The sequence below is a fragment of the Gallinula chloropus genome (assembly GCF_964237585.1).
Source record: "Gallinula chloropus genome assembly, chromosome: 11".
Classification (NCBI taxonomy): domain Eukaryota; kingdom Metazoa; phylum Chordata; class Aves; order Gruiformes; family Rallidae; genus Gallinula; species Gallinula chloropus.
The window spans coordinates 5,592,296-5,618,363 of NC_140096.1; the positions used below are offsets into that span (position 1 = coordinate 5,592,296).

At 49.5% G+C, this 26,068-nt stretch overlaps 2 protein-coding genes across 7 annotated transcripts in view; one reads left to right on the top strand and one right to left on the bottom strand.

Moving 5' to 3' along the window:
- ATRX (ATRX chromatin remodeler) overlaps positions 1–8,530 on the top strand; it is an 85,484-nt gene extending 76,954 nt beyond the window's left edge. For 5 of the 6 annotated variants that reach the window (XM_084269003.1, XM_084269004.1, XM_084269006.1 and 2 more), the window contains 5 exons: positions 1,570–1,719; positions 3,374–3,499; positions 4,143–4,238; positions 4,741–4,869; positions 5,619–8,530. In XM_084269003.1, coding sequence (XP_084125129.1) covers positions 1,570–1,719; positions 3,374–3,499; positions 4,143–4,238; positions 4,741–4,869; positions 5,619–5,891 — 774 coding nt within the window. In that variant the 3' untranslated portion in view covers positions 5,892–8,530. Of the gene's footprint in view, positions 1–1,569; positions 1,720–3,373; positions 3,500–4,068; positions 4,239–4,740; positions 4,870–5,618 lie in introns of all 6 variants that reach the window. The other variant, XR_014617516.1, reaches the window with a different exon arrangement.
- A 4,728-nt stretch (positions 8,531–13,258) lies between these two features.
- FGF16 (fibroblast growth factor 16) lies at positions 13,259–23,680 on the bottom strand (the record flags this gene model as incomplete). The annotated part of the gene is made up of 3 exons (XM_084269044.1): positions 13,259–13,504; positions 16,769–16,872; positions 23,176–23,680. 3 exons carry the CDS (start codon positions 23,678–23,680, stop codon positions 13,259–13,261), a joined length of 855 nt encoding a protein of 284 aa, XP_084125170.1.
- Positions 23,681–26,068: the final 2,388 nt, after the last annotated feature.

Sequence of the window (26,068 nt, forward strand, 5' to 3'; positions counted from 1 at the left end):
GGATGAAACAAGGACCACTTAGTACCTGGTTAAGGTAACTGAGTGTTAGCCCCATGCAGCGACTTGCTGTGGGGACAGACCCTCTGCTCAGCAGTACCCGTGCAGTTCCCAGCGCTGCTCCGAAAATCTGTTTGCTCATGGGTGCAAGCTGTTCCTTCCCGTTGTTGTTCTGTCTGGGTTGTAAGCTGTGTGGGGAGGACAGTCGGTACACTGCCTAGCAGAGTCAGGGCATGATGTGGAGTGGGTCTGGAGGTTTTCATCTCATCCTGCAAGCTGTACATTCAGTAGATTCACTGGGATTTGTCTCAGATGTGGTCCAAAAGCTCAAGGGTTGGTGTTACAGATCTTAGATTCAGTGCTGAGCTATATCAGAGCTTTCTGAATTCATCAAGCTTGTCAGTGATAAAAGTGCATGTTAAATTCCCCCCAAAAACATTGAATAATTATCCCCAAAAGAGGACTCTGCGGAGCAGCTTTCAGTAGCCTTCAGGCTGTGCTTTTCTTCATCCTTCCCAGCGTTACCTTTACTGTGTAACATGAAGATGCATCATCTTTGGAAACTGAGGGTTGCAGGGGACGGGACTGTAGATGAGAGTAAGGACTGCAAAACCATTAGTACTTACCTTGAAATGCCAGCTTTTCACATTTTCTCCATTCGATCTCACTCTTTAATTGAGAGAATGATGTGGCATCTGTAGTCCAGGCTAGGGCAGTAACAACTTCAGTAATATAGTTTGGTTAGCAGCTAGTTTGGTTTGGCTTTATTGAGGAGAGATTGACCTCGCTGGTAGCTGCATTTCCAGACCCACCTCCAGGATTTACCTGTGATTTTGTGTGCTAGGAATGGTAGATTGGATGCTGAGGGTTGTTGGAGCTTCTGTTGCTGTATGTAAATGCAGACAGAGATATATTTGGGTTTCTACACATGTACATGAAATGTTTGTGTGGCTGTGAACAAACCTGCACAGGAGTTTGCCATCACAAAGGACACTAAACATTTCAGTTATCCTTCAGAGCCATTAAGCACCTGGGGTGCTGTGGGCCGCAGGGTCAAGTGGGCTGCTGCCCACTGTTTGTACAGTGACTTCCCCTTTCTCAGGCCAGACAGCTGGAGGGCTGTCAATCAGTTTTAAGGAAGCAGCATTTTCTCTCAAATGAGATGGACCAAAGTACTACTTAGGGTTTAAATCTATAGAGGTGCACTTCATATATTAGAGATCCAGATTGTGGATAGGTGCTCTCAGGTATCCAGCTAAGCGAAGGAAAAACCATCGAGTGCATTCCATCCTTTGAGGTTCTTCATCTGTGTTTCTGGTGGTGGCATCTCAGTGCATTCCTGTGGGTCGTTATGCGATTGGGCTGTCGCCTCTGTAACAGATTGTTAATCCATTACCCTCCCTCGGAGGGAAACTGGACTTGGAAATGATTTTTTAAAATTTTCATTCACCGTGAAGGGCTCTGAGCTGCTGTTTGTGAAACTGGGTCAGAGCAGCAAGTTAGGGGTGCACAAAGGGTAAGTGTGGAAGACCTGCTGAGTGACTGCTCGTTTTATCGTCTTTATTTGAACAGGACACGATTCTGGCAGAGCTGCTTCAGATCAGTAAAGAGTATATAGTTGGGTATCATGAACATGATTCACTCCTGGACCATAAGGAGGAGGAGGAACTCACTGAAGAAGAAAGGAAAGCAGCATGGGCAGAATATGAAGCAGAAAAGAAGGTAAAGCTATCTAATCAGGTTTTCTTGCATGAAAGTAACCTTTCCAGGTGTGAGGACCACAGAATCACAAGGTTGGAAAAGACCTTTAAGATCATTGAGTCCAACCGTACCCCTCCTGCTAACCAATATCCCTGAGCGCCTCATCTGCCTGTCTGTTAAACACACCCAGGAGCAGTGACTCAGCCCCCTCCCTGGGCAGCCTGTGCCACAGCCCCACAACTCTGCCAGGGAAGAACTTTTCCCTCACAGCTGAGCTGACCCTGCCCTGGGGCAGCTTGAGGCCATTTCCCCTTGTCCCATCTCCCATCCCTGGCCGCCTCTCTGCACCCTCCTGTCAGGTCAGTGGAGGTGGGGATAAGGTCTCCCCTCAGCCTCCTCTTCTCCAGGCTGAACACCCCCAGCTCCCTCAGCTGCTCCTCAGAGGATTTGCCCTCCAGCCCCTTCCCCAGCCTGGTTGCCCTTCTCTGGTTTCCCTCCAGGACATTGATGTCTTTCTTACAGACTGCTTACCTTTTCATTTTCTTATAGGACAAGAAATTGCTATCTAAAGCAAAATGCAATACCATGTTTTGTTGTCTATTTCATAATAAGACTCAACTGGGGTTGATTACCTGTGTAATACCTTTTACCACTTGAGAGAAATTTTTAGCTGCTTTAAATGTATTCAGTTGATTTCAGGATGTTTTAGCACTACCCACAAACATAAGCATCTGCCAGAAAAGGCCTAAAAGCTTGCTTTCCTCCCACCCCCTCCCCCCCCCCATTATTCTTTGTGTCTTGTTTCTTTGGTATTGAAGCAGGTAGTAGGATGAAGATAATTGTAAATTGGCTGCAGGTTTGGGATTATTGTTTATTTTTAGTATAAAATGAACACAGTAACTTGGTGTAACAGGGGTTTAATAGCAGAAAATTCCTGGAAAGGCAAACTTTGGCATTCGGATCTGATTGTTAATCTGAAAGTACAAAAAGTGGCTGTATAAATTGCCACTGACTGCCCTGGGTGAAGAAATGACGCGTGAAATGGGTATGGGGAGGTGGTTTTGTGAGGGAGAAGAAGTAGGAGGTAATCCTTATTTTAATATCCATGCAATAGAACAAAATATCAAGAATGTGAACTTTGAAGCTAGTTCTGCCTTGAGCAGGGGGTTTGAACTAGCTGCCAGATACTGAAGTTTGAACATACCTCATCCCGTATGCTCCAGCTGCAGCTCACTGCACTGCAGTTGGTCTGGGAGAAACCCATATGGGAGATGAGCTTTATATATCCAGCTAATAAAATATGTGTTTCACTTCATAATTTGAGTACAGTCAGATGAAGCTCAGTGGTGAGTAGTAGCTTTTCAATAGAAAAAATACATCTTAAAGACCTGAAGATAGACTGAAACGCCTTGGGCATTTTTTTCCTTAGTATGCCAAGCAGTTGTAATTAATCTGCCCTCCTGTATTGCTCAAGACTAGAGCTTTGGCTGCTCTGTGATTGAAATGTCACTTTGAACAGAGGTTTGGAAAGGATGTTCAGTTTGCTGTGAGTAGGATAGCCCAGCGCACGGTGCGTGTTATCAGTGCTGACCTGTCTGCGTGTGGCACTGCCTGGGTTACTACAGAAAACTGAATTACCAGTTACTCAAATCTAAATGCATTTTGTGTTTTTAAGGGCTTGACTATGCGTTTCAACATGCCAACTGGGACCAACATGCTTCCCACAAATTTCAACTCTCAAACACCGTATATTCCTTTCAATTTGGGTGCTCTGTCAGCAATGAGTAACCAGCAGCTGGAGGTAAGTGGCAATCCCAGTCAGGGCTCCTGTAAACCTGTGTGCATTTTTCTGTCACAAATAAGGGTTAATACCATTCTTCAATATCTTAGGATGCTCTGCTAATGTCTGGTGAGGAGTCTGTGCTAAAGGATTGAAACCCTGTAACAGTCGGGGGCCCTGTGTTGACTATACCCAAGGGATAATACACAATGGATGCCAGTATTGTGCTAAAATAGATTTTAGCCTAATAAGATAATAGCCTAATAGATTTTGAGCTTGTAGAATGAGTTAAAACTCTGATGTCATCGAAGTTTTAGTATCACAGAACACTTGCCTGGGTAGAAATGCATCCCTCCTGTGATGATCTGAAACCGCCGGGGTACAAAACCTGGCTCTTTATGAACACAGTGTTATTCATGCTGCTCAATTAACTCTGTGCTGAAATGTATCTGTGTGGAAGCTTAGACCCACCAACTTGTGGAAAATGAGAGAAAAAAAAGTAATTAAAGTCTAGGTACACAAGGCAAAGATGAAGAAAACGTACAAGTTTTCTTACAAGTTTTTTATGTAAAGGGGTTTTTTTCTGTCAGTTTTTTATAAGGTCAGTGAAGGAATGTGTTCTTCAAATCTCTGCTTTACAATGGATTTTCTGGTGTTTCCTCAGGACCTTATTAATCAGGGAAGAGAGAAAGTTGTGGAAGCAACCAACAGTGTATCTGCAGCAAGAGTTCAGCCCCTTGAAGACATCATTTCAACCATAGTGAGTGAAACGGATAACCAGGGGTTTAATGTTAGATGTTGTCAGGCTAAGAAATTACTGGTGTCAGTGGTAATTCAGCCAATTAATTGCATTATTAATGATTATAATTCCCAGTCTATATTGACCTCTGTCCCTGCCACCTGCAGTAGCCTTTAATGGTTTGGAGATAACATAGAGTCTTGGAGGACACTCAATTTAGATCCATAACTATTTGCCATGCTCTGAAAACACTGATTTTCTACAAATAAGAACAATAATTAAACACAATTAAGGTGTATTTCCTATATCTTATCCTTATCTGTCATTTCTCACTTGCTCCCAATAATCTAGAGGTTTATCACCTTGATGAGCAGTTAGATCCACTCCCAGTTCCGATTCTGGTGAAATCTGAAACTGGGCTGCATGTATCTCTTGAACGTCATGCAGGACCTCAGCTCCCATTCCCTTTCGTTAAAATGACACGTGCTAAGAAGCTTTTGTGTTCTGTTTTTTTCCTTTTCAGTGGAAAGAAAATGTAACACTCACAGAAAGCCAAGTGCAGGCCATGGCACTGAGCAGACAGGCGAGCCAGGAGCTTGATGTCAAGCGCCGAGAAGCCATCTATAACGATGTCCTTACTAAACAGCAGATGGTAAAATACCTTCTCTTTATTTCATCAGCTGGTTTGATACCCTGTTTGAGCTGGAATGTTGCGTATGGACTTTGCACATGTGTGTGTGTGTGTCCGTTCCGGGGTGTGAATAGGCACTTAGAGGATGTGTGTTTCAGCGGGTCAGGTATTTGCTGGCACTGTATAGTGGGGTGTGGGATGTTACATCACAGGGATATGGCAGAGCACACTGCTCAAAGGAGACTCCAGCTTGCTGTTGAAGAAGTTTGTTTGAAGGTCATGAGGCTTAAAGAGAAGCCTGATCCCCAGAGCTCAGAAAGCGACCGACACAAGGCACATCTCTGGAAGTGCTGGTGACGGATGTTTAGCTGAGCCTTAGTTTGCAGAATCTGGGAGTTGGGAGGAGTTTTCTCTTGGGCAGACCCACACTTGGTGACAGTCTGCAGGCAGGACTTCCCAAGGGGACATGAACGGTGCCCAACAGATGCTGTTGTACCTCATACCTGGGGGTGATCTCACAGCAGCGTGTGTTGCTGTGGCAGCTTTGCCACATGCTGTGTGCTGTCTGCAGGGAAGGCAACCCTGTGGGTGTTACTGAGGGTCTCTGCAGTAATGGGCTGTGGATGCCACCAGGTAGCGATGGCAGTAACAGTGTTGCTCTTCTCCTTCAGCCCTGCTCTCCCTCACAAATTAATCTTTAGCTCTGAGCTCGATACTTGCAGCCTCGACATGGGTCACACACTGACGGCAGCTCTGCTTTCTCTCTGCAGTTAATCAGTTGTGTGCAGAGGATACTCATGAACAGAAGACTACAGCAGCAGTACAATCAGCAGCAGCAGCAACAGATGTCTTACCAGCAAGCAGCAATGAGTCATCTCATGATGCCAAAGCCTCCAAATTTAATCATGAATCCTTCCAACTACCAACAGATAGATATGAGAGGAGTATATCAGTCAGTGTCAGGCGGTATGCAGCCACCGCCGTTACAACGAGCACCACCCCCAATGAGAGGTAAAAATCCAGGGCCTTCCCAAGGGAAATAGATATGATTTTGCACTAAAAAGCCTAAAGGATTGTTAAAATCAGAGAAAGAACTTTTATTTTTTTAGGAATCAATTGCTTAACAGAACTCAACTGTAAAAAAAAATAAAAATAATAAAAAAAAAGAAATAGTTTGGTTGGTCCCCTTAAATGCCATGTTCCATATTAGTGCTTCAGCTCCATTTAAATAGGACATCGTGTTTTCCCTGTTGTCAGTGATGTTGCCTAGAATCTTCTTACATATGTTGAGTACAGGAGATAACAAGTTGTTTTCAGTGAAAACAAGTCCTCCCACACCAGTAGCATCTCCACAGGTTTCCTGTCTGAACTCCTACGCTTGCTTTTAGTAGCTGCGAAGCTGTCATGGAGTGTGAGAAGCTTCGGAAGGCCTGCAGGTCTGTACCTGTCACTGTACCATGTGTGAATTGTAAACAGCTGAGTTCTTGATTAGAGTTGATTCCTCAAATTATGGGATACTTTTCTGCTTACCCATTTCTTTATATTAGTGGGAATATTGTAACAGAAATAGTCCAGTTTCCTTCTGACTGAGGTCTGGACTCGTACTACATCATTTGTGCTGAACAAAACATAGGAACTGAAAAATACTCTTTGAAACAGAATTGAGTGCAATACTCTGAAATACTACTGCTCTGAAACTTCTGAGTCATGCAGTTACATAGAAACTGTGTATACAGCCTTAAAAAGTGACTTGGGGAAGGTGATCTTCCCTAGTCTTTTGCCATTTTTTATTTTCAGTCTGATGTGATGGAATAACGAGTGGTGATCTCAGAGGAGGAGATGGTTTTCCTTCACACGCTAACCTACTCTGTGCGGAGTCCAATGCAAAGCACATTTCTGGTAACTCCTTAATGCTGGTGCTACTGGCTTTTCCCGCTGACCACAGCAGGGGACAGGCCAAGAAAACCAAATTCCTGGTATTTAGGGGGTTAAAACAGTGATGGTGACCAGGGTCAAACCCTGATACAAACAGCTTTCAAGTGGCAGAACTATTGCGATTTAAAGTCGACACAGAGAAAGTGCTGTAGCAACTTCAAGAGCTGCCAGAGCAGTGAAATAACTTCTCTGTTAGAGAACAGTTTTAGTGAGGCACTCTCCCTGTTCCCTTCCAGGTGTGTGACAATGTGACGTTAGTACACAAAGAGCTTGGGTTTATTTTTTATTGTTTTTAAGAAGGCCAGAGATAAATGTCTGGTTTGTTAGAGCTCTTTAGCACTCTCTTGTGCTCGTGAAGGTCTAACTGAATACAAGTGGGGCTTTTCTTTCAACACAGTTTGGTTGATTCTTCTCCCCCTTCCCCACTCCCTCTACCCAAAAAAATAGTTGATGCTGTGGGGGTAGAGGAGGTGACGGGAACATCTCCATGGGCTGCAGAGCTCTGGAGAAACCAGCGGACAGACACGTTTGCTCCAGATGTTGTTGGACTCTCCTGACTTGTTGCTGTGAACTGAAGTGGTTTTGGTTTGGGGAAGGTTCCTCCCCAGAGTTGGAGTTCTTGCCCCTGACGGACAAGTGGGTTTCACACTGAAATGTGTGAATCCCGCGTGGTGTTTTGTGACTGACACTCGGGCTTGTGAGCCGGGGGGAGATCGTTTGGTCCCTTGCAAAACCAGCTAACGAGTTGCTGTCTTGGACTCTTTAATTACAAGATGCCACAAAGAACCTGGGTCTGTCCTAGTGCTTTGCCCACTCCGCACCTGAGCTTAACCTAGGGGGTGGGGAGCGAAGAGAGACGTGTCCACACCAGGAGAAACACAGCGGGAGATGTTGAGCCGAACATTTGAAGGCAAATGTGCTCTGGGCAACGCTCACCCATTATTCCTCCTGCTGCAAAGAAGAGAAGTACTTGCTACCAAACATGGGAATGTTCAGTGGAGTTTTACAGTAACTCAAAGACTTAAATGTGGAAGTTTTAGGCAACATTTAAAGGCACATTTTTTTTCATTCTGGGCAAAACTGCGGATAACAAAAAACTAACGCCTGAGAAGAAATCCCAGATAAGCGTTGAATTAAACCTTGGACCACTTTGCATACATGTTTCTCACTCGACATTTTAGCTGCATAATAATGTGCTTTGAGTATAACATCAAGCTTTAACAAATATTTAAGGACAGAACATACATCAGTAAGATAATAAAAGGTTCATTTTTATATTTGTTTTAGATGTTTTAACTAGATGAAATGGCTTAAGACGACGAATAACAATGTTGCTTGTAATACAGTTTTGCCTGCTAAATTCTCCACATTTTGTAACCTGTTTATTCCTTTGGTTGTAAAGCGTTTTTGCTTAGTATCGTGATATTGTATATGTTTTGTCCCAGTTGTATAGTAATGTTTCAGTCCATCAATCAGCTTTGGCTGCTGAAATCATACAGCTGTGAAGACTTGCCTTTGTTTCTATTAGATGGCTTTTCAGTTCTGTATTAAATATCTTAAGTACTATAGAAAAGGTGTCACCTCTTCCTATAAGGCTGTTTTGTAATATATATAAGGACTGGAAATGTGTTTTTAAAGAGGAGAAGCATTCAAGTATGACGATATACTATCTGTGTTTTCACCATTCAAAGTGCTGTTTAGTAGTTGAAACTTAAACTATTTAATATCTCATTTAATAAAGTGACCAAAATACATCAGTGTGCCTTGTGCTACATTCTCAGTGGAGCAGTAGAACCCCGCAGGGGGTTAATCCCCTGTCTGCCCAGAGCCGCGCTCCCAGTTTAAGCTCTTCTCGGTTTTTCTGCAGGGAGATACCTGTTCCTGGATGGAGCCATGGACTTCACTGAGGGGAAAATAGCTGTGGTCCAGGATCTCAAATTGTTGGAGTAAAGAGTAGCTTCTGCAGCTAACCTGCCTGTCAAGAGTTATCGCCCAGCAGTGATAAATTGTTGAGTGAGGTAAAGTTCTCCTTGGTTAGAGCAGAGTAACCTACTCACCTCTTTTCTACACAAAAACTAATGTGATGACGGTGTTTTAAATCAGCCCCTGTGGGCGTTCCCTCTACTCAAAGCCTTTTTTGTGGCTCCTGGCCAGTGCTGTAGCCTGGGGAGGCTCAGGGGTCATTGCTGGTAGCTGTGAAAGGGCAGGTGCTGTGGAGATGGTGTCTGGAGCAGAAAGACACTGTGCTGTAGAGACAGTGTGGGCAGTGAAAAACTCATCGAGAGCAGTGGGAGACTTGGGCTTGTGGCAGAGGCCACATCAGGTCAAGCAAAGAGAGTTTTGGAGGCTGGATAGACAAAGGTCCTAAACATTCCTGCCTGGAGACGTTTGGGGAAATGCTGTTGGTGTAAGGATGCAGCATCTCCAGACCTGCCCAGGCATTGAAACAACACTGTGGGCAGTGCACCCCAGAGCTGCATCCTCCCGCAGAGCCCTGGCAGGACCCCCTTGGGTGTCTCTGGGAGAGCTGCGCTGCTGTGAAAGGCTGAGGGCGAGCCACAGCCCCAGAGACGGTTCAGGGCTCGGAGGTGTGCACCAACCTTCCTCCAGTGATACCAGGCTGGGCACTCTGTAGTAAGGGGTCCAGACAATATCACAGAATATCACAGAATCACAAGGTTGGAAGAGACCTTTGAAGATCATCAAGGCCAACCATTCCCATCCCAAGCTAAACCAGATCCCTAAGTACCTCATCAACCCTTTTTTTAAACACATCCACGGAAGGTGACTCAGCCCCTCCCTGGGCAGCCTGTTCCAGGCCCTGACAACTCTTTCAGTAAAAAATATTTTTCTAATATCCACCTAAACCTGCCCTGGCACAGCTTCATGCTGTTGCCCCTTGTTCTGTCTCCTGTTACTCGGGTGAAGAGACCATCGCCCACCTCTATACAACCTCCCTTCAGGTAGTTGTAGGTGGTGATAAGGTCTCCCCTCAGCCTCCTCCTCTCCAAGCTGAACACCCCCAACTCCCTCAGCTGCTCCTCAGAGGATTTGCCCTCCAGACCCTTCCCCAGCCTGGTTGCCCTTCTCTGCACTCGCTCCATGGCCACTTGTGGGTCTGTCTCCTCAGCCTTGGATCATCACTGAAGCTGGGGAGCCCAATGCTTTCGCTGGGTTTGGGCTGTGCTTGGTCTCACACAGAGGGTCTCCCTCCCAACTCCGCACCTCTCCATAGTGAGACTGGAGCAACCACCCATCTCCTTCCACCCACCTCCTCCCTCCTGCTCTGCACAGCTGCTCTTGGGATAATGTTTCCCTTACAGCCAGCCCACCCCTTGGGTGGAAAGTGCAGGGCTGAAAGTGATGCCTTTTGTCCTGTTTACTATGGTGCTTTCAGGCCAGGGGCATTTTGTGTGTAAAACAGCACTGGGGCGGGGGCGGGGGGGGGGCGGGGGGGGGGGTGGAGGGGGGATGGGCACAGCAGGGTTCTGGGGGACCACGGGTGTTGCACCGGCCCCCTCTGCTTGCCCTCAGGCAGAGCTTTTTCAGCTGGCTGTTGTTACTTTGATGGGCAGAGAAACAAAAGGAGCTGACCCCCAATGTAAGTTGATGTGTCCTTTAGCTGGTTTAGGAGACAGCTTCTCAGGTTTTCCTCTAAAACCTTCCTAGGAGGAGCTGGGGAGCTCCCAGGACCTGTGTGATGCCACCAGAAGAGTCACACCTTGGCCGAGGCCCCACACGCTGCCTGGGCTGTGGGGTCCAAAGGAGCATTTGGCATTTCCAGTTGGCTTTTGCTGGGCAGAGCTGGCGGGGTAACGGTTGGGTGAGGTGTCAGCCCAGGGATGGGACAGAGACGTGGGTGTGCCCCCATGACAACACCCACTGCATGTCGCTGGCTACTCCCATGTCCCTCAGAGCGCAGCTGGAGCCTGCAGGTAATTCTGCTGCTGTGAAGCTCCCAGGTCGGGCTTTACTCATATCATGAAGTATTTTGCTGGAGCAGAACAAAACCCAGGAAATTCCTGCTGCAAGCAGCCACTCAGGTCGGATTCAGTGATGCAGGATTCCCCCTTCAGAGGCTGTCCCAGACAGGAGCCAACACCGCCCTGCACAAGCAGGGTTTCCAGTGAATCCTTTGTGAATTTGTTTGCAAGTATCAGGTTTTGAACCCAGGTCCTGCAAAGGTGTTTTACACCATCCCTCACAGCTGCACGTCCCTCTGTGAGGCAGCTCTGCGATGTGGGTGTCAACCAACCAAGTCTGTTGCCTTGGGCCACGTCAGCTCCCTTCCGAGTTGGTGAAAAACATACTTGGAGATCAGGTCTGACCTTTGTTTTGAAGCAGAGGAGCAGGATCTTAACAACTGGATTAATCTTCCAGTGCAATGGAAAAAACTGGCTCAAGGGGAGGCAGGATCATCCCAGGGGACAGAGCGAAGCTCGAGGTCTGAGGGATTTCCCTTCGTGCAGGGGAAGGTCAAAAGTGTGCTCTGGGACACCCCATGAGTGACCATGCTCCCGACGCGGCGGCTGAGGATGAGATGTTGAGCTGTTTCAGCAGTGACTCAGAGGAAGAAGGTAAATAAACACTTTTTATTTCAAACAGAGAATTCAATTCCTTCCTGTCTGCATCATTCACAGTAAAGCTCCTGTGATCAATCTCCTCATTGCAGACCTGTAGTCCATCATCATTGTGTTTTGGGACAGCGAAGGGTTGGGACGGGGCCCTGGGAGGTGGCAGGAGCAGAGCTGGGCAGCGGGGCTGCCACTGCGCCAGCAGCCCAGGTCCTGAGCAAACTGGTGCAGCTCATCCCCTGGTCAGTGAACTCCTCCTGGGAATGCATGGTCTGAAGCTGAAGGAGCTGAGCTTTTCCTCAACTGCTGCGCAAGGGGCAGACTGAGAACCATCACTCTGAAAAATGGGGTGTGACAAGGGGCAACCCGACTCTCAGCCACTACCTCTGCATGCTATGGGAACCCCGTTTCATACCACGGTCCTGCTCCTGCCACACCCTAAAACCTCTCTCTGCCCATCACAGGGGACAAAAACAAACCAGCACCCCTCCTCGAAGCTTCCCCTGCAGTTCTGCACCATCCTGAGCAGGCAGCAAGGGCAGATGTGTGGCACAAGCACCACTGCGGGCCTGTGCTGCCTGTCAGGGTGAGGGGTTTTAGCTGCTTCTGTTGCTTTCTACCTTTTCCTTCAACAATTTTTCCATGATGCCTCAGGTAAGCCTTGTGTGAGACATGGTGGTTTTACTACAGGAATGGTGGGTCCATCCAAGCCCATAGCAGATGCTCCAAATGCATCACTGCTTGAATTTCCATAGGATGATGAATCCCCAGCGGCTGCCCAGGCTCAGGCAAGGGACAGCCTGGGGATGCTGCCTGTCCCTTTGCAATGATGGTGTCGTGTGTTCTGGGGCTATGAGAGCCGAGCTGTGCCAGGGGCTGGTGTGGCCCAAGGACCTGGGTGAGCAGTTCTTGGACATGACGGTTGTTAGGTGCCTTTCAGTGGGGTCACGCTTCCAGGTTAATTCCAGATATAACCTGGACAAGGTCACTCCTTGTACAAGAGTTTGGGGGTTCAGTAAGTTACCTGTGCAGTCCCAAGCCTTTTTAGAGGTGGTCTTAATACCCGTGTTATGGGGAAATACTGGGTAATTGGTAAAGGTGCCAAAAAAAAAGGGCTAGCCAGAAATCTACAATATAAAGACAATTTTATTGCCAATAAGCTCTTAAAACTCATTTTTTTTCCTGTTTCAGTAGGACCTTATTCTTCCTGATGAAAATCCGGTCATAGCATCTCTCATTAAAAATAAAATTATTTTGAAATAAATAAATATATAAAATAAATATCATATACATTTTATAAATAGTTTTGTCCTTATGCACAGTATCCATGCTTACAGCTGAATAATGTTCCTCGCCCCATTCCCACCCCAACAGCAGGAAAAACCCCACACATCAGGACCAGTCCACGTAGCATCATCCATGTAACAAACTCCTGGGCTGCTTAAGCAGGGTACCGTTCGAAAGGCCTTTTCTTAGCAGGCAGCCATCCCGAGCTCAGCAGCAGCACCCGCAGCAGCTCTGTGGGCTTTTGTTTTCTCTCCTTCTCTTGTTAGTTTTGTTTTCTCACCCCGCCCCTGGTGGTCAGGTTTGCTCTCACCTGCTCGTTCCTCTAAGCACCCAGAACATTGACTATTCGGCCTCTCTTGTAGCGCCGGGGTAAAGAAGGTGAGTGAAGACGGCAGATTATATGTAGGGTTCCCTCCCTTCCCCTGCCCCAGCCCCATAAATAACCCAGGTTCAATATACGCTTGAAACGAGGAACAGCAGTGTCTGAATTCAATGTAAGTGCGTTCCTATGTCGCCTATGCTTATGGGAATGATGGAATTACTATTAATATAGTGCTCTGGGAGAAAGCTTGGGAGCCCAAGTATGTACAGTGACGGGGCAGCTGCAGGAAACATCACCTGTAGTGGAAGAGGTCTCTGTACATCGCAGGTATTTTGGCAGGATCCACAGGCCTGGGTAAGAAATGAGTGAACTTCTGATGTCTCTTAGTCCTGTACCCCTCTCGGGGGGAGCCGTCCTTGTTCAGAGCCACGTAGTAATGCCTCTCCGAGTCGGGATGCTTGTAGAGGGTCGAGGCGTACGTGTTGTACCAGTTCTCTTCAAACTGCTCTCGGAAAACACACTCCCGTGTGAGCTTCTTCTGCGATGGGGCAGAGGCAGGAGGGGGGAGAAAACAGACAGTTTTGTCAAAAGTAAAAAAAAAAAAAAAAAAGCAAAGTCTTTTCCTCCTTCCTACACTTTATTTTCCTGTAACTTTTCCAGGTACCTTCTCCTGGCTCCAGGGACGTGTCCCCAGGCGGGAACTGGAAACAGGCATGGGCTGTACCTGCCAGGACCTGAACACCTCAGCAGCTGGAGGTGGGTGTGCGTTTTGCAAAGGTGTCCTGTAGGACAATAAATGGAGCCACAGCAAAACTCCAAACCTGACACCAGGTCTCTGGGACCAGTATGTGAGTTCTGAGCTCGCTGGGGTGGCTGTGCCGCCCCCGAGTCCCTCGCTGGGAGAGGCAGGCCTGGGGGGAGTGGTGGGCAGCGCGTCTGAGGGGTCTGAGCAGCAGCAAGCGCCGCTTTGAAAGTTCAAGGCCCGTAACAGTATATACACTGCGATGCGAATGAAAGCATTCCTGGGGCCTTTCATCTCCTGGCACGCCGGATAGCTGTGAGGTGAGGCCATAACAAGACCCAGGGAGGGCTGGATGGGGAGTGGTGCTCCGGGGATGTCTAACCTCAGGGAAGATTTACAGCAGCGATAGGTGATGTGCTGAGCGCGTGCCAGCCCACGGCCCGTGCATCCCGCACACGGCTGGGAGGATGTACCGCACCGGTGTCCCCAGCCAGCCTTGCCCTTCAGCCCTCACTGCTGGAGGCTGTTGGCAGTGGCTGCTGGACAATGGCCTTTTGGTTCATGCCCATCACAGAGGCACCTGCCACCCTGTCCCATCCCAGGGGTCTCTGTGGGGGGCACGCAGGAGTCCTTCCAGATGAAAGGCCGTCTGCAGACGTGGGATGCTATAATATTACAAACGCTGTACCTACACTGCAAGCTATTCGGGTAGGGAACGTGTCTTATCTGCGGCACATGGCGTGCTAAGTCAATGTTACTGCCCGCAGTAGATGTTTTGTAATGTGATCCAGGAGCTCACCTGCGCCCAGAACCAGCTTCGAATGTTTTGCTGCTAATTAAATAAACCCTGAGGTGAGTCACGAGCCCTCCAAAAGCCTACGCCACAGCCCTTACCATCTGAGACCCAGTGAACTGGAAACCACAGCTTTCTCTTCCCAGATCCATCAATAAGCACAGATTTGTGTTTCTTTTCCTTAATTTCCTCCCTTTTTATTTTTTAACTCCCCCGTGGACACCATCCACTCAGAATATGCTGGAAAGTGCTGACCAGCTGAACTCTGGCACTGCTGCTTTGCCCCAGCTGACCTGCTCTGTACCGGGCTGTTTGGAGGCACAGGGTTTGTGTGGATGTTTGGGGACGCTCTGCACGATGCTGTTCATTCCTTTCCAAGTGCTGGGATGTCCCTATGGAGCCCGGAGCCACAGAAGGTACTGTCTGCAAGGTGCTGCCTGTGACTTTTTCTGCTGTCAGTACTAGCTGCATTTCTGAGGTTGGTGGAAAGCTGAACTGGCCCCTTGGCACCAAGGGAAGGGGGCCAGGCCGAAGTGCCAAGGGGACTCCCTCGGCGTGTGGCTGCGGGGCTGGCTGGCTCTGCCTGTACCAACACATGGGTCAGGCACAAAGGGGAGTAATAAACTTGCTGAAAATTTAAAACTACAACTGTACTGTAATCTAAAATACCAGTGTCATGCTAATGCTGCTGTTAGGCACCAGTTTATGGCCCCTTAATTAGAAATACTGGAGTGGCTTTTGATTTCAAACAGCCATCATTGCGCAGCCCACGTACCCCAGATTTCAGAACTTCAGGGTTACTTGGGGACCTGGCTTGTGACCCCTGCAGAGTTTGGACGTGCAGTTTGTCTCTGCAGTGTAAGTTCAGCACACTGTCAGGCATACAGGATGCAAAAGCAGGCAGAAAACTCCCATGATTATGTCAATCTCTTTCAGTTAGGTCCATTCTGCTTCCAGAGGCTGTAAACCCTCATCCTATCTTCGTGTCAAGTGTTGTAAAGCATTATCCTATTTTTGTTTCTGTGTCGTAACATGAGCACAGGCCCTAGAATTTAATAAACCCATCATGAAACCGTTGAGTTATGTTCAGAGCTGCAGGATTCAGCAGCAAGGAAGGGAATACACAGGCTCTCATCCTCCTCCCCAGCAGGCACAAGTAAAAGCTGTGACTCCGGGAGCTGCTGAGCAGCCTCAAGGTTTGGCAGGAGGCTCCAGCCCTGCTCTCTGAAGTGTGCATTAAGGGGTTTTTGTCTTTCTACAGAATCCTGGTGATTGTCCCTTTTATCTGTTGTACACATTTGTAATTTAACCACTGCCTCCACTTTTGTTTAGGGTAGATGTTAGGACAGAAGCAAAGTGGGAGAAGACCAGATATTGGTGCATGCTAGTGTCTCATTATCTCAGGTAAACATCAGTAACTGCATCCTGAACAGTGAAAGGAGCTGTGGCAGTTTCAGATCAGGATGGGAGGAGATGTCAGAACCTCAGGGTTTACTGTCACTGTTTGCCAAGCAGAGGTTTTCTGAAGGCTTCTCTACATGCAGAGTATATGAGTTTAAATCTCTGCACCAGGAGACTGCTCTGAGTTAGTCAGAGGCAGTATATGCTGGGGTTTAAAACTGGTTCATTTTATTTAGGTTTAAGTTTCCTGTGACCCACCCTGAAAAGCCAGCACCCTCACACGGGGCAGTGCCGTGATCCAGAGAGAGGCATTTACAAAAGTCACTCCTGGGTGCTGGGCTGAATTGAGGCAATGGGGCACCCAAAGGAAAAGCACCAGGTACAGCTGCTATGGAAAAGGAGACTTCAAACCGGCCATCTAGAACACAATTAATTTGTCCAGCTAGAAGTGATTCTGCTAGCTAACTAGAAATAACTAGTTTATATTGAGTTGAGTTAAATAATTAGGAATTGAGTTAAATTCATGTGCAGGAAGCACCTCTGCCCAGCAGTTCAGACCCAACAGTTTGACCACAAGTCTTAACAATCAGTTTGATGCTAAATTTCCCTCTGCCTTTAGCTGACCATTGCCACGCTGCTTCTGAAAGGCAAAAGCTCCCCAGACACTGCCCCAAGCCATGCCCAGGGCCTGGGCACCACTGTGGGCTCTCTCCACAACCCTGCTGTGTGTATGGAATGGATGTTGTACCAGTGCTGCCATGGCGGGTAGGACGGGGCGATGTGACAGATGCAGCTCGTGACACCAGTGAGGCCCGGCAGCCTGCCCTGCTGTGTGTGTCATTGAACCAATACAGCCTGAAACTTACCGACCCATACAGCTCGCCTCTCTCGTTCATGCCGAGGTAGAGTCCCGAGTCCACCCCACGGATGCTCACCAGCCCCACTGCCAGGCTAATAAACTCCAGAATTCCTAAAACAGAAAAGAATCCCAGATCATACAGAGAATAAACCCAACGCCAGGCTCCAGCGACAAAGGTGCCACAGCCTTTCCCAGGCTTTGCAGAGCCTCCTACAGCCCCCATTCTCCTTGTTTATAACAACACAGTCCTTTACACGTATAGCCCCATACGCCTGCAGTCCCACGCTCCACTCTAGGCTTCTCCCCAGCACTGTGAATTTGACTTCCCCAAGAGGAATTACCTTTGCTAACGAGAAAAGCTTTTTCTGGTTTAGATTTGGCAGTTTTCCCCCTAATTATCACCAAGAAGACAGATGTAGGAACTTGTGCCTGGTGCATGAGAAATTCCAGAAGGCAGTTACCATGCTGGGCTTGATTCTGCACCAAAGGAGAGTGATTTCTGTCACCGTGGGGCTTCAGGTCCAAGGTGATAGTCTCACATGTGATGATTTCAATAAACGTAAGTAAAAAAACACTAGAAGAGGTATCTGTGAAGGCCACCTTCATCCTGGCACTCCAGGGGTTGGCCCCAAATGTATACACAAGCCACGGGAATAAAATCCACCTGCAGCATCAGAGCCAGGGAGCTGCCAGCCCTTCCTCCATCACCCCTCCTGCCCTGTACATCCTGCTGCCTGCCCCAGCCTCATGCCAGCCCCTTCCCAGTCCAGCAGCACCTGTCCTGGCCATCCCTGGCCCCATCCTTCAGCCTACAATGGTGTGAGGTATTTCAAACAATGAGGGGTGGCCTTCTTTCCTCTGGCAAAGGAATGAGCGGGGTTTGTCACCCTGCCTGCTGCACCCTCGCTGCCGGTAAGAGGGATGGCAGCTTTTGACTTGTAACAGGAGAACCCTCTGTAAAGCATTTAAAACCAAACAGCCCCCAAGGAGGTGCGTTTTTAACTGGTTTGAACAAAGCCAACAGCACAAGCGGTGGAGACCTTCAAACTTCACAGGAACACCTCTTGAAGGCATCAGTGGGACTGTGTTAGACAGGGCATCACAGGCTCCCTCACTAGAGGTCACAGGCAGTCTTTGGCCATGTCCAGGGCTGAATTAATTAGCCAGGAGGTAGCAGCAGAGGAAGGAAGAGGGCTTTCACCATCCCATCTAATGACTGGACAAGATGTCTCCGTTGACAGGAGGACAAAGTTGCTGTAACCTTTAGTGTGGTTCCAGGTCTCTTAATATAGCTCTCAAAATGTCCAGTCCTGAGCAATTGCTGCTCTGATCAGGTTACGTCCCAGCGCTCCCTTAAAAGTATGCCTTGAGTCTGAGATCACCGCGTGACGGGCGGCCACCTGAGCCAGCTGACTCCAGCGGCAGTCGCAGCTCCTGGTCACCCCTCAGCTTGGGGCATGTGTCTTCTGCTCAGCCCGCCGTGGCTCCAGTAACTCTTAGCCTGTAACTGCATCACTGCCTAAATATAGGACAGACAGGGTGGCGATGGACGCCTCTGTCCCCCCCAGCTTGGGGCAGACTCATCAGCCAGATGCTGGCAGTGAAGTAGGCTGCAAGAAGTAGCCTTCCTACCTTCTATCAGACTTCTTGTCCTCCTTTTACCCTGCCTACACTGGGGCTTGTGTATCACATCCAGCCCTCCCTACAGCCAGCGGGTGCTGTGGGCCAGGAAAGATGAAACAAGGACTGGAGAGCAGTGATTCCTTGAGACAAACAGGGAAGCAAAGACAGAAGTCATGGTTTACGGACCAGTACTGATGTTTTCTAGAGTGAGATGTGCCCAGCTACACGCCCCAAGCTGGGGACACACACTGCAGACAGAAAAGCCAAGAGCACAGGCAGGGAAGGCAGCCTTCCCAATCAGGCAGGCAAACCAGGACCCTGGCTCTGCTCGCTCTGTGGTTTCTCTGCTGAAAAGAAGCACAATTGGGGAGGGAAGAGGTGCAGGATGAGGGGTGGTCTTCTGCCTCCGCTACCCACTGGTTCTGACATGTGGAGGGAGTTACTGAACTGCTGTGTGCTTCTGTTTTCCCATCTGCAGGGCAGAAGCAATGCCAGCCACTCTTTGGAAAGGAGGGAGTGATGGAAGAGAGACAACAGATAGAGACAACATCAACAGTAATATGGGGGAAAGGAGTACAGAAGAGGAGGAGTCTTTCCCAGGCTGGAGACAAGCGGATGTTCAAGAGAAAAATATCTGATAACTGGAGAGCAGTAGATTGACCTTCCCACAGGTACAACCCCAGTCCTCACACCAGCGTGTTCTGTTTTGCTTTAAACTGTTCTCTGTCAGCCCAGAGAAGCAGGGAAATGCCACTGGTCCCATTTAGGAACTGAGGATGTCTGATGCAGGGAAACTGAGAGCTTTTCTTGAGTATACCCACTAGCATGCTCTGTACATGGTGTGTGAACCCCGGCCCCCAAAGACCTGGTAAGGAGGAACCTAGGAGCAGCATTAGCATCTTCCCCCTCTGAGTGGCTGGGAGAGATACCAGCCTGGTGCAGATTGGGTAAATATATGCTGGTTTGGCAAATGAAAATTCTTCAAGGTGTGGCTGTGAGTCTCTGCTGACAACATCCCTTGCAATACCCCCCTTCCTGATCCACGAGTGGCACTTAGAGATGTGCACGGAAGGCGACTATGTTGAAACAGCATTAAGAACGTAACTTAAACCCACAGAAGTAAGCAGACAGAGTGAAGGCTGAAAAAATGTGGGCGGATATCCATCCTGTCCTTAACTCACTCCAATTGCTAGACAAAATTGCAGCTCCGTACATCTGATCTCCAGCAGCACAGGGAGCGGCCACTGGGGCCAGCTCAAGAATTTGCTTTCCACTTGTAGCGGTGTGTTTCTGTGGTAGAACATGCTGGGTTTTTTTTTTTCCCTTCCTCTTTCTTCCCCCAGGACTTGCCTGTTGGGTTTCTTTTCTTCCCTTGCCTCAACTATTCATTGTTTGTTCCTTGAGCCTTTCTAGACAGTATTTGGAGAGATCTGATTTAGACTGCGACCGGGTTCATTTACCACCAAAGCACTGAGTAATCTCCCGAGCTCTGTTGTAGCTGGACCCACACATTCTCGCCTTACTACAAACCACCCCTCAAAGAACAATTCAGCTCCTTGCACCTGTCTCTTCTTACATGACTATATTCAGGAGCAGGGCTACAGAAACACCAGACGTTGTATTAATGGCTACAAACCTAAAGCTTCGGCTAAAAACCTCAGCAACTGTTCGGCAACAGGTGCACAGGCGGCCTGAATGTCAAATTCTACAGCAAAACTTTCTCTGGAGGTTTCATCAGCTTCTCTGGGAGACTCTGTTACAGATCCATGAGCAGGTTTGGACCCGAGAAGAGCTTCGTTCGCTGCCTTTCTTAGCCTGCTGCACAAACTCCAGGCCTCTTCCTCTCCTCGCTTGCAGGCAGGAGTAGCCTCCATTCGTGTCACTAGTTTAATGCTGCTGTAAAACAGACGAGTCAGAAAAGGAGCCGTTCCTCCTGGCAGGGATTTTCCTGGCAAATGTAACTCGGTTTCATTCTCAGAAGGATTCTCATAGGGGCACTAACGTCAGTCCAAGCCCCCTCCAGATTTTGACCATCCTTTTTTTGTACCCTTGAAGGTTCTTGGCAGATGCAATGAGAACAGATACATTTTTTTAAAGCACTTTACTCTTTCATGGATGACTTAGGTGGAGCTGCCAGTCCAGAGAGTGAGTTTGGGCACTTCTCTAGCGTGAGAATAAGCTTCCTTCCAGCGATCCCCAAGGGCTTCACCAAATTTTGTGTTAAGCCTCCTCTGGGAGAAATGAGCTGTGCCCCACTGTTCTCGCACCAATCTGTATTTTTACAAGTATAAAACATCACATTCCAGGAGACAGGTATTTTTAGGAGTGCTCCAGTCCTTGACAGATGAGAGGTAGAGTTACTGTGACTGCTCAGGCAGCGTGGGTATAGACACTGCTGCTACCTTCCCTGTGCCCTATGGGCATAGCCCCCGAATGCTGCAGTACAAAAGAAGCCCCCCCACACCACCTTAGCCCCTGTCGTTAGGACCCTGGTACTCTGTTCTGCACCACCAAGGCTTCAACTCCTTATTTTCCTCTTTGGAAGACTTGGATGCCTTGCACATCTGGTAACTTTTGGGATGGCTGCAGATGGGAGGGTGCAGATACTGTCTGTCTTTTCCTGAACCCCTTCCAGAATGAGTAGACAGGGATGCAAAGTCCAGTTCCACCCGACACCCCATCTGCAAGTTGGATAGGTGCCTCTGCTGCAGAGCATGTTAATTTGATATCAGGGAGCACCTTCCAGCCATGTGGGCTGGATCCACCGTACTGAATTTCTAAGTATTTCCCCAGATGCCCCTACATTTAAGGCTGCTTCAGGCTGCTACCCTGAAACCCTCGTCTAGCTCTGTATCCCCCACCGCTGTTTTGCAGCTCCCCAGGACTGCTCAGGCTGCCCGTTTCTGTAAGAAGTTACTGCTTTCTGACCGCTGCATGCAAAATTTAGGAATGCATTGATACATGACATCCTAATATGAACCATACCAGTAACACTGGAATTTAAATATTCATGGCTACTGAATGCAGATGGTGAACACCGCGTGCCAGCACGTTATTGCTTCGAGTCTCTGCTGAAGTGAGGTTTAGTCCAACTTTATCTGAACATGAGGATTCCAGTCTAATCCTTTGGGGCTTTGTCTTGCAATTACAACAAATAACTATTTATTTTACACTGCCTCTGGGAAAAGCCCAGAGCAGAAAACTATAATATTTTATATCTGAAGTCTGGTCTAGTTTACGTAGCTGGACGCTGACTGGTAAAGCACTTAGGGAATGCCAGTGTTTCGATTTATTGAACGCACGGTGTGATTTAAACTTAAGCGTGCAAAATCCATGAAAACTTTTAGCCCATTTGATGTGTTTTTCCAAAGTTTGTTTGGGAATACAATTATTTTACTCAATCTTTGTTAAAAAAAAAATGGAACTGAGACAAATGCTGCTATTTGGAACTAGCTGTTTACTTGCATAAAGATAAAAACTGATAGAAATACTACGTGGCACGCTGAACTAAACCCAAACAGATGCGATGGGTTTTCTTTCAGTTTCTTGTAACGTGGAAACACACCACGTATCGCAGCACGGATGGTTAAAAGATGCGTGTCTCTCAGGAGGCAATTAAAGAACCCTTTCCCCACCAGCCTATTAGTACCTGACCCAGGGGTTACGACTTTGGTGTTGCTTTAGGCCAGGACCTGCTACGCACACACCTGGTGTTTATGGAAAGCGCGGGTGCAGAGACAGGTTTCTCCAACTGTTCCAAAAACCTGCCTTGCTCTACCAACAATCGCAGCAGCGTTCCTGAAGTACCAGAAGGGGCTGGTTGCAAACAAGTAAAGGACGAGAAAGAATTCCCTTCGCTGAGGAGCTATATCACTCAGACACTAGGAAAAGTCTTGTGAGTCTCACTTCTTTCAACCTGTTGACAACAGAGCTGAGATCACTGGTGTGGAACTTGTTGATAGCTTACGCAGACACCTGCACTAGATGCTGAAGTAGCAGGAATTTTTTTCCTTGCTGTGCTCAAGCTTACTGTACTCCTTTGCCTGTGGCTTGGGATGCATTTTTTGAAGATTACATACGGTCTCATTAGAGATCCCTGCTCTTGCGTGACACAGATACAGGCGCTGCAGCCTGCCAGCCATATCCTGGGCAGCAAGGTAAATCCATAGCACTCTGCCTATTGTTCCATCTCCTCTTTCCTTTCTGAGGTTCCTGCTTCCCCTTTCCTTCCCAACAAACCTCCCCAAGCTGAGCTTCTGACACCCGTCCAGCCAACTGATCCCTGCCCGCACTGGGGAGATGCTCCTCTAGTGAAATTCATGCAAGTACAAGAAATCAGCTCACAGGTATCAGCGAGGGGGGTGAGATGGGGGGAGGAAAAAAAAGGGAAAAAGAAAAAAAAAGCCTCAAACAAAAAGCTAGGAATTTCTCTTTCCAACACGCTCTCTCTTTGGCTTCCTCCAGCGCTAACTTCCGAGGCACAGCTAGAGCTGGTCACCCCACTCTGACTTCTTTTTTTCAGTTTTTAATTTTTTTACACCCCCCCCCCCCCCGGCGCTCTCTGTGCACCTGCAGCCGGGCTGAGCGCCGGGAGTGTAGGAAATTGCAAGTAAAAACTCCCGCATTACTGAGCGGTGAGCACATTTGCTTAGAAGCCTAATTACGTCCGTCCCGGGATGATTTATATTAGCGGGGTAATTAGCTCCGTACGTGGGGCACCTGCTCCCGGGTCGCCCGGCGCCCGCCCAGCCGCGGCCGAGAGGCCCGGCCGCTCCCCGCTGCGCCCCTTACCGAAGCGGCTGTGGTCCTGCCGGGTGCCGTGCACCGTGCCGTTGGGGAAGATCTCCAGGTGGAAGCCGGTGCGGCAGTAGAGCTGCCGCCGCCGCAGGATGCCCTTGAGGTGAGCGAAGTCGGTGGGGGAGCCCCGCTGCAGCCGCCCCTCGATCTGCCCCAGGCGCTCGTTGAGGAAGCCAGGGGAGTCAGCGAGGGGCAGCCCGCCGCCCAGCGCGGGAGGGAAGCCGTGCAGGTCGGGGTCCAACGCGCCCAGGAAGCTGCCCACCTCGGCCATGGGGCCGCGGCCCGCGGGCGGGCGCGGCGGGGAGCGGAGCGGCCCCTCAGAGCGAGAGCTGCGGCCGCCCGGCCCCGCGCTGCCGGCCCCGGCCCGGCCCCGCGCTCCCCGCGCCTCCCATAGCTGGATGTGTCCCGCGGTCGGATGCAAACTGCACTTTATATACGTACACACTCCCCTTACATTGACATATTGGATATTTAAATGCAAGCCACACCTCACTGGCATCCCCTTTGGCTATTGCTTTTTTTTTTTTTCCCTTCTCCTCTGATCCATTTGGCTTTTTTTTTTTTTTTTTTCTGAAAGGGGAAAAAAAAAAGCGAAGCCAGCTTCACTCCCTCTTTTATTATGAAAAAAATGGCAGGAAAAAGCTACACATCGCAGTGAGGCATAGCAGCTCTTGGCAGGTCCCCGCGAAGCCGCCGATGAAATCATGGAGCCCCCGCACGCACCCGGGGATGCAGCGCGGGGCGCTACCGGCTCCCGGGCTCCGGCTGCTCCGCACCGCCGGCAGCCCTCCGGCCCTCTCCCGTCCCTTCTCGGCTGGGAGTCCCCCACAGAGACCCAGCATTGAGGCGGCGGGTCCGACTGGGTCTGTCAGGGCCGCCGGGTGTGTCAGAGCCGCCGGCGCCTCAGCCCCGGCCGTGCCCCCCCACCCCCCGCATCCCCCCAGCCGGGCACGATGGGAGCAGCAACACGTGAGGAGTGGGCTTGAGACGCGGCTTTTTCAGGCGAATGTGTAAAAATTGAAAACCGTATTTTCTTTCTTTCTCTTTTTTGTTTTTTTGCCAAGCGATCCCGCGGGCTTTACGGCCGCGTTCACAGGCGGCGGGAGGGAGGGAGGGCGAGCGGCGCTGCCCGGCCCCGCCGCCGGCTCCCTCCCCACCTTCCCCACGTTGGAAACAGGTGTTTCCGCGCTCCGCCCGGGCCGCCGACACCGTATCTGTAACAGCAGCTGCCGGCGCGCTGCAGACAGACGGAGTCAGGCTTGGGGAGACGTGCGGGGGGCACGCAAACGCAGACAGCCCCGGGAGAGCCGAGAAGGAGAGAGAGAGGGAGGGAGGGAAGCGCCGGCGCCGCCGCCGCCCCCTCCGCCCCGGCCGCCCCCTCCTCTCCCCGCTCGCGGCCGCCCTGCTCGCCAGGCGGCGCTGCTGCTCGCGCCACGGCCGCCGCGCGTGCCCCGGGGTGCCGGGGGCCGGGTGAGCGCCGCTGCGCCGTTTCCCGCCGACGGGGAGCTGAGGAGAGTCCGGTAGGCCGGGGGTTCGGTCGGACTGGGCCTCGGTGTTCGTGGAGAAGGGTGTCGCCCACGCCCTCCTTCGTGCCCCGCCAGGAGCCTGAGAGAAGCACAGCTGACTCTGCTGCTCGAGGGGCCCTGGGCTGAGGCCCTGGTGCCCCCCTCAGCAGGCGTCCCCTCACGGTGTGTCCCCACAGTGGGCCTCATCTCACTGGGGTGTCTCCCCTTCAGTGGGTTCCTCCCCTCAGCAGGTCCCCCACATGGTGGGTATCCGTTCAGTGGGTCCCTCCCCTCAATACGTTTCTTCCTACAGCAGGTCTCCCCTCAGGAAGTCTCCCCACAGAGGGTATCCCCTCAGGGGGTCACTCCCCTCAGACAGCCTCTCCCCGTACCTGCGTCTTTCTCCTCAGACCCTCGGTGGGTCTTTACCCCTTGGTGGGTCTTTCTCCTCATGAAGTTGCACCCCACAGTGAGGTGCTTCTCTCTCCATCCACCCCAGAAGGAGGGTTAAAGGGCCCTGGCATACGGCCTCCTTTTCCCGTAGGCCCCAGCAGAGCTCTGGTGCAAAGGTACAAAGCAGATTGTGATATTATCATAGAAGTGTAGAGTGATTTGGGGTGGAAGGGACCCCCCTGCCAGGCATATTACAATAGGGAGCACCCACACGTGTGTCTGCAGTGGGTGAGGAATCTGTTTTTTAAATGGGGAGTGGGGGTGGTTTTTCCTGTCAGAACTGTGGTTGTAAAAAGGGTGTATTTGATGTAGAACTTGACACGTGAAGCCTAAAGCCGTGTTTTTTATAGAAATATAGTCTGCTCCAGAGGTAGTAAAATCTACAGAAGTGCGCTTGTTGACTGTTTGTTTATCATGTATGGTTACAGGGAGATAAGGCTGAGGAATTCAGGCAACCCACTGCAAAGATGATGATTTTATTTCTGTAGTATTTATGTGAAGACTCGGGTGTGATGAGGTAACTGAGGGAAATAAACTGTGCCTTGGTGAACATAACAGAGGTCCAGGATGGGGGGTGGGTTTGTGTGGAATGGATGGACACAGTGACAGGACACCCCAAACCTGGAATTACTAGTGCAGAGATAATCTTCTTAATGCTGTGAATTTAATGCATAAAACTCTGAACACTATAAGCTCTTCCATAAAGCCTGGTTTTGCAGAAGTAAGCGTGACTTTTGCCTCTGCATTTATAGTGGTCATCTCTTTTCTGAAGCATGTCTGAAGGTTGATCCCAGGGATATTGAGAAAAGAGAGGAAAAAATGGTTTCCACATTGAAGGACTGATGAAACTCTGCAGAGGCTTCTGCCACTGACTTCAATAGCCTCCTGATCTGTTACAATATCCTTAAACCCAAATCCATGCAAACATT